Here is a 12,978-nt window from a genome sequence, read left to right as displayed (position 1 = left end):
AAAGATATTTTCCTAAATTAGTATAATTATGTATTATTCATTAAATGCATTTATTTTGGAGGAAAAATTGGTTCACGAAAAAGTGACACCTCACTTTCATTGTTGGGGAAAAACCCAATTTTAGTATATGATAGTATTCTTATCCATGCAGAGTTTGTCATTGGCTGCCAGCTAGTTTTATGGAAAAATTTGAATTCTTATGAGTTGTGATGATCATCATGCTTTGTGATAAACAGTATTCTTGTCTTATAATCTTCTACTTATGACATTATTCTTGTCTCGTTTTGTATCAGTAGATTTCTTAGGACAAGATACCTGTAATATCAAGAAATTGTGTTTTCATCGATTTGTATCAGTAGATGTATATATCTGTGTTAAATATGAATATTGTATATATTAGAAAATAGTTCATGCCAGCTAATAAACGTATTAGTGAAATGCAATTAACCTGTTAGAAATAGCATCAAATTGAACTTTAGCATCCTTGAATTCCAGGATTTCTAATATATCATGTAGCTGTAGGTCTTCTTTTTTTAATTTCTGAATTGAAACAGTACTTCAGAAAACAGAGAATAGCTCATGATCCTATATATTTTAGTGACTATATATTTTGTCGTATCTAAGATAATTATATACATACTTCTAGAGTTCATTATTACAGAAAAGAAGCTTCATTTTGGTTTAATTTGTGTTTTTAAACATAATTGGTTTATTCTGAACAGATTGAAACTTTTGGTTGAAGCTTCTAAGCAGATTTTGTCAAAACAAAAGTAATAGTGTCATGGCAAGGTACAATACTCACTTTCCATTCTTTGCACTTTATGAACATGTGTAGTTCTACCTTGATTGTTTTGTTATTTTTTGAAGTTGCAATTTAACTTTTTTTTTTATATGTGCACTATAAATTTTTTGTTTGCCTTTATTTTTTAGTAAAATGTTTACAGAAAAAATATGGTTAAGTTACTACTTCAGCAATCTAAACCTGGAATGAGACCAGAAAAAATCGAAGCTTTGTTACAAGATGCCCAACACTCTCCAGTTGATGCGAATAGCGCTTACAGATCAACCCATGTTCCGAACCACTAAACGCAGAAACCCTCTCTCTGATCGCACCAACACTCTTAACTCTTCTTCTTCTCCACTTTCCATAAACCCTATCAAACCCAAACCCAAATCCAAACCTCCTTCTACTTATTCCAAACCTCGCCTTAATAAACCTTCTTCATGCGCCTCTTCTACCAACGCTTCCACAAATCTCCAAAGCACTTCTTCGAACCCTGCCGTTGCTCCTCCTCCGCCTTCGTCGCCGAAAACCTCGTCTCCTCCCGGTACTTCAATTATTCTGCTCTCAATTTCTTGAATTTGTTTCCAATATTATTTCAGCTTTTATCTGTAATTTGCGCCTTTTAGGATTATTCTCGCTTGCAGTGCAATGATTTTACAAATTAGGATGAGATTCTAGCTCAATTTGAGTTAAGCTCAAGTTGCTTGGGAGCAACGCTAGATTTACAATGATATATAAACGGTGATTGTTAGTAATTGATTGTGGATTAGGGTTTAGGGTAATTTATTGAGTGTGCAATTTTATTTGCTTTGAATTCAGGGAATTTTGTTGATCTTGAGGATTTTGAGCCTATTTCAGTAACCTACGGCCGAAGAAGTGCTCCAAATAAAAGGAAGGATAAAGGGAAGGCTTTGGCATTTCCTGACATCAGCACACCCATTTTGAAGCTCTCTGATACAAGGTAATTCTTCCTCCTGTTTTACTAAGTCACTGTTAGTGTTGCTCTAGAACTTGGATGTAGGTGTAACCGTGTGATTAACATTGGTTGAAGAAATTAGTACTTGGGCTGAGTAAGGTTCATGGAGTAGTAGAAATGGAAAAGAAATTATGCTGCAAACCTTTATAATTTGAGCACTTTGGGAAAGTATGAATGAAGTGCTTCAATAGGGAAATAGTTAACAAAGAGATTAAGAAAATTTTTAAAACAAAAAAGATAAGAAATAGGGATATAGTTCCACACGAAGAATTTTTGTCCTGTTTTTCTCATGATAGTTTTACGTCTTGCAAGTTGGAAGAATTTTGCTTAAGATATTCTGATGAATGTTGTGTGCTACGTGGATTGGTCGAGTTAGGCGTGTAGGTCTTGATTGAAAACTTGGAAAGTCTATCATGGTTTGTTGTGGTGCATGTGATGCTATATTGAAGTTATTAATGATTAAGATTTCTCCTTTTTGTTTCATCTGTTTTAGCCTTCAAATAGAATCCGTCAAATTCTCTAAGTTCGTGTTTCCTTAATTCCTTATTGATATTGATGTATATGTTATAGTTGGACACATCCACAGTAACTATGGGCTTAATTGAGGCAGCCAAGTTTCATTGTTACTTATATTGTCTCTTTCCTAGAAAGCATACCATATAATTATTTGTCACGTATGTTCTGTTGTCATGAAAAGCAGCCCGAAAACTGATGGTGGTAAAAGTGCAAATCTACCTAAAGCCAAGGCATTGACAAGTCCTTTGAGAAAGGTAAATAGATTGATTATTACTCTGTTTCAATGGATTTATTTGGACCGTCAAACTCCTATGTATATGTGTGTTGATTGATTATTATTGTTTGCAAGTTGTTGTTGTTGTTTCCTGAAATGGTCCATTCTGAAAATACTGCAATAAGAATTTTGCATACAGTGTGTGTATAATAGTTAAAGCTAGAGACTCGTGCTTTTCTAGTTGTTTTTCAAATTTCTTAAGTATGTTGTGTTTAAGTTTCGAGTAAATTGCATAATTTGTGATTGGCAAAAAGTCAGAACTCTTTTGGTAATTACTTATTCTTCTACAAAAAGTCTTAAATAGTTCAGTTTGAAGTAGAATGTGATTAAAATCTTTGAAGTACTTATCTACATATGCCATATATTTTTGTATGGTTATTATTTCGAAATTCCTGATTGAATCATGTCGTAATAGATACAATGCTGAAGTTTTTGGGTTCATTTTTGCTTTTTGCAGAAGCAGCGCACCACATCATCAGAACATACCACATCATCAGAAGATACGTTCAAGGATTCCGAGCTGCAAGATTACATTGAAAAACAGAAAGCCTACTTGAAAATGATTGATGAATTTGAAACGATGGAAGAGGAAGTTGAAACAGATGATGAACCGCATGAAGTGGCAAAGATGCGATCCAAGTGTAACTAGCAGCTAGAACGTTGTTTTTTGTTTAGCTAGTTGTATAGTAATGATATACCAGTTTTCTAAACGATATAACTTCAACCCCTCTAACAAAATATAATATTCTTGTAAACCTTTTGGTCATGATGAATTCCTGAATTCACAGAGATGCAAATTGTATGGATAAGCTGAATAAATATTATGATTCCTTTCATTGCATCTTAGCATGATGACAAATTTATAGTTACAAGATCACTATAACCAAATAGATGTAATAAATAATTAAAATTACATTATTGTGAAAACTGAAGAGCTTGGGAAAATCATGTGCACATTCATATAAACTCAAGAAAGTTTATTGATGAAATAAACCAGGTTCCTTGACAGCAAGAACAAATTATCGAAATTCAGACATAGTTTTGGAAAGAAAAATAGCTATTATTATTTATTACATAATTTTAAGTAGTAGATGTTTAGTTGACTTTAGCACAATTGAGTCTGATCTCCCTTTTTTTTTCCTCCTGTGAGAGGCTTGATTCTGCTCATTTTCACCATGTCGCTGGCAAAGTCATTAAAAAGTTGCAACTCTATCCGTAGCATATTTCCCCACTAGATGGTCGGTAGAATCGTCGGTGTACAGCTTCTGGTCAGAATAAAGAAGAACCTTCTTCTGAACTAAATTCTTGTTGTACAGGTTATCGAAATGGAAGGGAGTTTGACGGTCGAGGAGTTCGAGCAATTTGTCGTTTCCAGTTCTGGGACACTTGCTCTGCAAGAATTTGGCATAAGAGGCATCAATGTTGGTGTCATTGTAGATATGTGGTCCGAAAAGTCTGCATTGAGCTAGGTCAATGGTATGTGCCCCTGTTATGGAAATCTACCCTTATTAATTGAAATTTCATTATATATAATTGGTGGCATGATTCAAGTAAGGTTACTACTTCCATGATAACGTCTTTATGTGAAGATAAATTTACAAATCATTTGACATGTTTGACTGAGCCATCTAACGATCCCTAATATCATCTATCTTTACATGAAGACGTCTTCATAGAAATAACCACCTTCAAATAATAGTTACCTGAAAGGGCGACCAAGTCTTTCTCTAAAAGGCCTTGGTTAGCGAAATTCTGTTTGAGAGTACTTAGACTGAAGGAGGGTGCAGGAATGGAGTTATTAGCATCAAGTCTGCTTGCTGTAGTAGAATCTCTTCTTCGTAAGCCTACTTCCCAAGATGGTCCTCCCAACTGCAAAATTATCAATGTTTTAAGCCCACAATTTCACTTATAACACTCATCACTAAAATTTGGTTGGTGTACATTACATAAACTACAGAGTCTCTAGTAGCCAATGCAAGAATATCAGCACATGACACCACCGCAAGGCATTCTTTCTCCACCATGGCTTTGATGTCATCAATCACATTGAACCCTCTTGCTGAAATTGTTGTAATTAAGTCATTTTTATGTCAAAAACATTAAAATTAATAAAATATTCCTCCCAATATAAATGCAGTCAAAAATCTTATTAGGTTTTTAATTATGAATACCTTCAATTTACAAAGAAATATTCAATTAATTCTAATATTTTTTATACGAAAAATGATCTAATTATAAAATTAAAAGTAATATAAAGACCTAATTAAAAGAAAAAAAATATAAAGACCTAATTGTAAATTTAGTAAAATTATAAGAACCAACAAAATAATTAAATATTTAAATTTTTACGATAAATAATTTCATAATATAATATCAAAACTTTTGTAACCAAAAAATTTAGAATTTGATTTTTATTGATAAAAAAATATATTTTAGGATAAGACAAATAAAAGGATCTTAGAAAGAAGGTTATTCATACATGGACTCAAATTAGCTTTGTCCAAACTCATTTTTCATGCAACCTGTTCCAATGAAGGAGCATTCACTTCCAAACCAAACGGATAAGAACACTAACTCGGGTCTTAGGACCCGTGACTCAATCCGACTTAGAAAATAAGTTAAAAATTTTTTTATTTCTTTAATTATCACTACAAAGATGATAATCAAAGTTGATAATCAACTGAGCCTGATATAACTTTTCTCACAGTTAAAAAAAAATTATCCGTTACCAATAAAAGAGATTTATCTGATGATAACTAACACTTCAAATATTTTTTGTACAACTTATACAATGCAAGCTCTACTTAAAATTTTTGTTAACTTAGGTATTAAAATTTCATATATATTTTTCACTATGGTCTAAGGAGTGGACATAAACATGTTCAATTAAAGACATTGGAATTATGACATCTAGACCCATTTTTACCATCTTTGTTTTAGATAACCCACAAAATAAAAATTTATACAAATTTTTCGCAAATTCAAAAGAAATTCTTTTACATGATGTTTATTCGAATTTTGAGTATAACAGTCAAACTTTTGGCTTGTGCTCCCTCGTCTTTTTGTATTGATGTTATTAGATTTAAGATAATACATCATGTAAGGTCTCATATCGGTTGGGGAGGGGAACGAAGCATGCCTTATAAGGGTGTGGATACCTCTCCATAACATGACGCGTTTTGACGAGTGAGTGTGGGGGCCTTCGGCTATCATCTCTATCGTCAAAGGCAAAACCGTGAGGCCTTGTGTGCCAAAGCGGACAATATCGTGCTAGCGGGTGGTCTGGGCTATTACAGATGGTATCAGAGCCAGAGCTCAGATCGATGTACCAGCGAAAACCGTTCGGTTGGGGAGGAGAACGAAGCGTTTTGACGAGTGAGTGTGGGGACAAAACCGTGAGGCCCCGTGAGGCCTTGTGTGCCAAAGCGGATAATATCGTGCTAGCGGGTGGTCTGGGCTGTTACAGATGGTATCAGAACCAGAGCCTGGATCGATGTACCAGCGAAAACCGTTCGGTTGGGGAGGGGAACGAAGCGTTTTGACGAGTGAGTGTGGGGACAAAACCGTGAGGCCTTGTGTGCCAAAACGAACAATATCGTGCTAGCGGGTTATCCGGGCTGTTACACATCATACATACGAGTATGTCTAAAATGAGTTCAACAATTGTGCTTATTGAATGAGCCACACTTATATAGACCATTATATTTTATTAGATAAAAATCATAGGCTAATATAAAAGAAGAGCATTGATGGACTCTAATAAATATAGAATATCCTAGTACATAAATAAATATTTTAAATGATAATATTTTAATACACAATACTTTAAACGGCAACAGAATCTTTTATTCTTAAATAATTAAATATAAAATATATAAATATAAAATATATGAGTATTTTTTATTTATTAAAATGAATTATTATGCAAAATTTTTTTATAATATCAAAAAATTATATTAAAATAATATTTTAAATTGTAACATAAAAATATAAAATAATTAAAACTTTATTTTATATTACTTGATAAATAATTAGATTATTATATTCAAAATTTATCAACTAACTATTTTTATTAAAGATATTATTATATAATATAATTTTTCATAAAAATATTTTAAAAATATAATTTATTTAAAATATTATATATAATACATGAAAATATTAACTTTTTTATTTTTTTAAAAAATAGAATAAATAATATAATTTTAAATACATACCTAAATAAAAAAAATAATATTTTCATGTATTATATATAATTTTTTAAATAAATTTTACTTTTACAAGTATTTTAATAAAAATTATGTTATATAATAATATATTTAACAAAATAATTAGTTAATAAATTTTTAAATATAATAATCTAATTATTTGTCAAGTAATATAAAATAAATTTTAATTATTTTATATTTTTATGTTGTAGTTTAAAATATTATTTTAATATTATAAATTTTTTTTTGCATAATAATTAATCTTAATGAATAAAAAAAATTATATTTTTTGTATTTATTTATTTTATATTTTTTAGAACAAAAAATTTCTACCTTTATATAATAAAATATATATATATATACCCGCCAAACCCGCTAAAAAATGTGGGTCAGACTAGAATTTGAAACCTGTCAAATTAAAAAAAATTTACCAAATTATGTATATATGTTTTAATTATGTGACTTTATTTATTTTATTTTATAATTTCGTATATATGTTCAAATTATGTGACTTATTTTTTAGAATAAAGATGGTTCTATTGACAAATATTATTTTGAACAATTTTATTTATGTTAAAAATTAAAAAAATAGTAAAAAAATTATATTATAATTTAACTATTTTTTATTTGTATTTAATTTTTTAATTATTATTTTTTAGTTAATTTTAATTAATTTTACTTTTCAAAAAAAAAATAAAGTCAAACGAGCTAGCCCGCCGGCCCGCCAATCCCACAAAGCGGGGCGGACTAGCATTTTAAATCCATTTTAGTTGGTAGGACGGACCGGACTGTCCTTATGGTGTGGGTCTAAGCGGGACGGGGAGGGTTGGGCGGGCCGGCTCGCTTTGCCACTTGATGAGCGGATAATTTATACGCTTTTTGGCATTGTTTTTAGTATATTTTTAGTATGTTTTCGTTAGTTTTTATTATATTTTTATTAGTTTTTAGTTAAAATTCACTTTTCTGGACTTTACTATGAGTTTGAGTGTTTTTTTGTGATTTCAGGAATTTTCTGGTTGAAATTGAGGGACCTGAGCAAAACTCTGATTCAGAGACTGAAAAGGACTGCAGATGCTGTTGGATTCTGACCTCTCTGCACTCGAAGTGAATTTTCTGGAGCTACAGAAGCCCAATTGGTGCGCTCTCAACGGCGTTGGAAAGTAGACATCCTGGGCTTTCCAGCAATGTATAATAGTCCATACTTTGTCCGAGATTTGATGGCCCAAACCGGCGTTCCAAATCAGCTCAAAACTGCCCGGCGTTAAACGCCGGAACTGGCACAAGAATGGGAGTTAACGCCCAAACTGGCACAAAAGCTGGCGTTTAACTCCAAGAGAAGTCTCTACATGAAAATGCTTCAATGCTCAGCCCAAGCACACACCAAGTGGGCCCGGAAGTGGATTTTTATGTCATTTACTCATTTTTGTAAACCCTAGGCTACTAGTTCTCTACAAATAGGACCTTTTTCTATTGTATTTTCATCTTTGGATCTTAGATCATCTTTAGATCTTTGAATCTTTTGATCACGTTTTGGGGGCTGGCCTCAAGGCCATGCCTAGACCTTGTTCTTATGTATTTTCAACGGTGGAGTTTCTACACACCATATACCTCGAGTATTAATGCAATTACTATTGTTCTTCTATTCAATTCAGCTTGTTCTTATTCCAAGATATTCATTCGCACTCAAGAACATGATGAATGTGATGATTATGTGACGCTCATCATCATTCTCACTCATGAACGCGTGCCTGACAACCACTCCCATTCTACAAGCAAACAAGGCTTGAATGTTTATCTCTTGGATTCTTTAATCGGAATCTTCGTGGTATAAGCTAGAATTGATGGAGGCATTCAAGAGAATCCGGAAGGTCTAAACCTTGTCTGTGGTATTCTGAGTAGGATTCAATGATTGAATGACTGTGACGAGCTTCAAACTCCTGAAGGCTGGGCGTTAGTGACAGACGCAAAAGAATCACTGGATTCTATTCCAACCTGATTGAGAACCGACAGATGATTAGCCGTGCCGTGACAGGGTGCGTTGAACATTTTCACTGAGAGGACGGGACTGTAGCCACTGACAACGGTGATGCCCAACATACAGCTTGCCATGGAAAGGAGTAAGAAGGATTGGATGAAGACAGTAGGAAAGCAGAGAGACGGAAGGGACAAAGCATCTCCATTCGCTTATCTGAAATTCTCACCAATGAACTACATAAGTATCTCTATCTTTATGCTTTATTCGTATATCATCCATAACCATTTGAATCTGCCTGACTAAGATTTACAAGGTGACCATAGCTTGCTTCATACCAACAATCTCCGTGGGATCGACCCTTACTCCCGTAAGGTTTATTACTTGGACGACCCAGTGCACTTGCTGGTTAGTTGTGCGAAGTTGTGTTTAAACCATGGTATTGAGCACCAAGTTTTTGGATTCATTACCGGGGATTATTTGAGTTGTGAAAAGTAGTGATCACAATTTTGTGCACCAAGTTTTTGGCGCCGTTGCCGGGGATTGTTTCGAGTATGGACAACTGACGGTTCATCTTGTTGCTTAGATTAGGTATTTATCTTCAGAGTTCTTAAGAATGAATTCTAGTGTTTCAAGGTGATGTTCTTATCATCACCAAAGCTGATTGATTCTCATCAATTTAGCTCTTGAATACAATGTCCTGCTGAAGCTTGGCTAGCCATGTCTAATTCCTTTAGACTAAAGCTTTAGACTAACATTGCATGATTCCTGGAATTCTCATTAAGAATTTTGATACCTTTATTTTCTTTTCCACTTAATTTTCGAAAAATCAAAAAAAAATTACAAAATCATAAAAACCAAAAATATTTTATGTTTCTTGTTGAGTCTAGTGTCTCATTTTAAGTTTGGTGTCAATTGCATGTTTCTGTTCTTCTTGCATTCATTCATGTGTCTTAAGAGATCTTCAAGATGTTCTTGATGATTTCCTTGTTTTGATCTTTGAATTCTCTTGACTTGAGTGTTTTGTTATATGCATTCTCATTTTGTTAGTGTCAGTAGTACACAAACTGCTAAGTTTGGTGTCTTGCATGCATTGTTATTTGATTTTAGTTGCATTCTGATTATTCCTCATTATTAAAAATCTAAAAATATTTTTAATTGGTGTCTTTTCAAGTCAATAATACAGAGAATTGAAGATTCAGAACATACAACAGAGGAATTACACAGAAAAAGCTGGGCGTTCAAAACGCCCAGTGAAGAAGGCAAATTGGCGTTTAAACGCCAGCCAGGGTGCCTGGCTGGGCGTTTAACGCCCAAAAGGGTAGTGCTTTGGGCGTTAAACGCCAGAATGTGCACCATTCTGGGCGTTTAACGCCAGGATGGCACAAGAGGGAAGATTCTGTTTTTAATGCAAATTTTTTTCAAGTTTTCAAAATTTTTCAAAATCAAATCTTTTTCAAATCAAATCTTTTCAATCAAATATTTTCAAAATCAATTTCTTTCCTTTTTCAAAGATACTTGCTATCAATTAATGATTTGATTCAACATTTCAAGTATGTTGCCTTTTCTGTTGAGAAATGTTTAATGTTTGAATCATATCTTTTCTTGTTAGCCAAGTCATTAATTTTTAAAATCAAATCTTTTTAAATTGTTTTTCAAATCATACCTTCTCAATCACATCTTTTTAAAAACATAACTTTTCAATCATATCTTTTTTAATCACATTTTTTTCAAAATAGTTTTCAATCATATCTTTTTAATTTCTAATTTCAAAATCTTTTTCAAAAATCACTTGATCTCTTTTCCACTCTTGGTTTTCAAAAATCAATTGGTGTTTTTCAAAATGTTTTTAAAATCTTTTACTTAATTTTCGAAAATTTCTTCCCCTCTTCTCATATCCTTCTATTTATGGACTAACACTATTCCTTAATGCACAATTCGAACTCCATCTTTCTTGATAAGTTCGAATTCTCTACTCCTTCCTTCTATTTTTCTTTTTCTCTGACACCTCAAGGAATCTCTATACTGTGACATAGAGGATTCCATATTTTCTTGTTCTCTTCTCTTTCATATGAGCAGGAGCAAAGACAAAAGTATTCTTGTTGAGGCTGACCCTGAACCTGAAAGGACCTTGAAGCGAAAGCTAAGAGAAGATAAGGCACAACTCTCTGTAGAGGACCTAACAGAAATCTTCAAAGAAGAAGAACCCATGGCAGCCGAAAACAACAACAATGCCAACAATGCAAGGAAGGTGCTGGGTGACTTTACTGCACCTACTCCCGACTTCTATGGGACAAGCATTTCTATCCCTGCCATTGGAGCAAACAACTTTGAGCTTAAGCCTCAATTAGTTTCTCTAATGAAACAGAATTGCAAGTTCCATGGACTTCCATTGGAAGATCCTCATCAGTTTTTAGCTGAATTCTTGCAAATCTGTGACACTGTCAAGACTAATGGGGTTGACCCTGAGGTCTACAGACTTATGCTATTCCCTTTTGCTGTAAGAGACAGAGCTAGGATATGGTTGGACTCACAACCTAAAGAAAGCCTGAACTCTTGGGAAAAGCTAGTCAATGCCTTCTTGGCAAAGTTCTTTCCACCTCAAAAATTGAGTAAGCTTAGAGTGGAAGTCCAAACCTTCAGACAGAAGGAAGGTGAATCCCTCTATAAAGCTTGGGAAAGATACAAACAATTGATCAGAAAGTGTCCTTCTGACATGCTTTCTGAATGGAGCATCATAGGTATTTTCTATGATGGTCTGTCTGAACTGTCCAAGATGTCTTTGGATAGCTCTGCTGGAGGATCTCTTCATCTGAAGAAGATGCCTACAGAAGCTCAAGAACTCATTGAAATGGTTGCAAATAACCAATTCATGTACACTTCTGAAAGGAATCCTGTGAACAATGGGACAAATCAGAAGAGATGAGTTCTTGAGATTGATACTCTAAATGCCATATTGGCTCAGAACAAAATATTGACTCAACAAGTCAATATGATCTCTCAAAGTCTGTTTGGAATGCAAGCTGCACCAGGCAGTACTAAGGATGCTTCATCTGAAGAAGAAGCTTATGATCCTGAGAACCCTTCAATGGAAGAGGTGAATTACATGGGAGAACCCTATGGAAACACCTATAATTCTTCATGGAGAAATCATCCAAATCTCTCATGGAAGGATCAACAGAGACCTTAACAAGGTTTCAACAACAATAATGGTGGAAGAAACAGGTTTAGCAATGGCAAGCCTTTTCCATCATCTTCTCAGCAACAGACAGAGAATTCTAAGCAGAACCACTCTGACTTAGCAACCATGGTCTCTGATCTAATCAAAACCACTCAAAGTTTCATGACTGAAACTAGATCCTCCATTAGAAACTTGGAGGCACAAGTGGGACAGCTGAGCAAGAAAATTACTGAACTCCCTCCTAGTACTCTTCCAAGCAATACAGAAGAAAATCCAAAAGGAGAGTGCAAGGCCATCAACATGGCCGAATTTGGAGAGGAGGGAGAGGCAGTGAACGCCACTGAGGAAGACCTCAATAGACGTCCACTGACCTCCAATGAGTTCCCTAATGAGGAACCATGGGAATCTGAGGCTCACACTGAGACCATAGAGATTCCAATGGATTTACTTCTGCCATTCATGAGCTCTGATGAGTATTCTTCCTCTGAAGAGGATGAGTATGTCACTGAAGAGCAAGTTGCTAAATACCTTGGAGCAATCATGAAGCTAAATGACAGGTTATTTGGTGATGAGACTTGGGAGGATGAATTCCCTTTGCTCACCAAAGAACTGGATGACTTGTCTAGGCAGAAATTACCTCAAAAGAGACAAGATCCTGGGAAGTTTTCAATACCTTGTACCATAGGCACCATGACCTTTAAGAAGGCTCTGTGTGACATAGGGTCAAGTGTAAACCTCATGCCTCTCTCTATAATGGAGAAGCTAGGGATCTTTGAGGTACAAGCTGCAAGAATCTCACTAGAGATGGCAGATAACTCAAGAAAACAAGCTTATGGACTTGTAGAGGATGTTCTGGTGAAGATTGAAGACCATTACATCCCTGCTGATTTCATAGTCCTAGAGACTGGGAAGTGCATGGATGAATCCATCATCCTTGGCAGACCCTTCCTAGCCACAGCAAAGGCTGTGATTGATGTGGACAGAGGAGAATTGATCATTCAAGTGAATGAAGAGTCCTTTGTGTTTAAGGCTCAAGGATATCCCTCTGTCACCATGGAAAGGAAGCA

General features: G+C 34.4%; 1 protein-coding gene and 1 pseudogene across 4 annotated transcripts; one reads left to right on the top strand and one right to left on the bottom strand.

Annotated features, from left to right (window-relative positions):
• Positions 1-584: 584 nt before the first annotated feature.
• On the top strand, positions 585-3,386 carry LOC130960652 (pectinesterase inhibitor 10-like). Of its 4 annotated transcripts, none has more exons than XM_057886099.1 (5): positions 585-789; positions 931-1,328; positions 1,643-1,745; positions 2,458-2,530; positions 3,008-3,386. In XM_057886099.1, exons 2-5 carry the CDS (start codon positions 1,022-1,024, stop codon positions 3,197-3,199), a joined length of 675 nt encoding a protein of 224 aa, XP_057742082.1. In that variant the 5' UTR covers positions 585-789; positions 931-1,021; the 3' UTR covers positions 3,200-3,386. The 4 variants fall into 4 exon arrangements, with proteins under 4 accessions (XP_057742082.1, XP_057742080.1, XP_057742083.1 ...); XM_057886097.1 differs by having other exon boundaries at positions 590-789; positions 1,604-1,745; XM_057886100.1 differs by having other exon boundaries at positions 592-789; positions 2,461-2,530.
• A 259-nt stretch (positions 3,387-3,645) lies between these two features.
• On the bottom strand, positions 3,646-5,470 carry LOC130963458 (peroxidase 4-like; annotated as a pseudogene).
• Positions 5,471-12,978: the final 7,508 nt, after the last annotated feature.

This window comes from Arachis stenosperma, chromosome 2, assembly GCF_014773155.1.
Source record: "Arachis stenosperma cultivar V10309 chromosome 2, arast.V10309.gnm1.PFL2, whole genome shotgun sequence".
Taxonomy (NCBI): Eukaryota; Viridiplantae; Streptophyta; class Magnoliopsida; order Fabales; family Fabaceae; genus Arachis; species Arachis stenosperma.
Note: the sequence above shows the minus strand (reverse complement) of the source record. Positions and strands in the feature narration are given on the sequence as shown.

Bases quoted from the DNA above. Each gene is read 5' to 3' on its own strand.
- LOC130960652 (XM_057886097.1), top strand. From the start codon at position 1,022: ATGCCCAACACTCTCCAGTTGATGCGAATAGCGCTTACAGATCAACCC. The intron at 1,329-1,603 runs GTACTTCAATTA...CTTTGAATTCAG, and splicing joins GAAAACCTCGTCTCCTCCCG to GGAATTTTGTTGATCTTGAG. The intron at 1,746-2,457 runs GTAATTCTTCCT...TGTCATGAAAAG, and splicing joins TTGAAGCTCTCTGATACAAG to CAGCCCGAAAACTGATGGTG.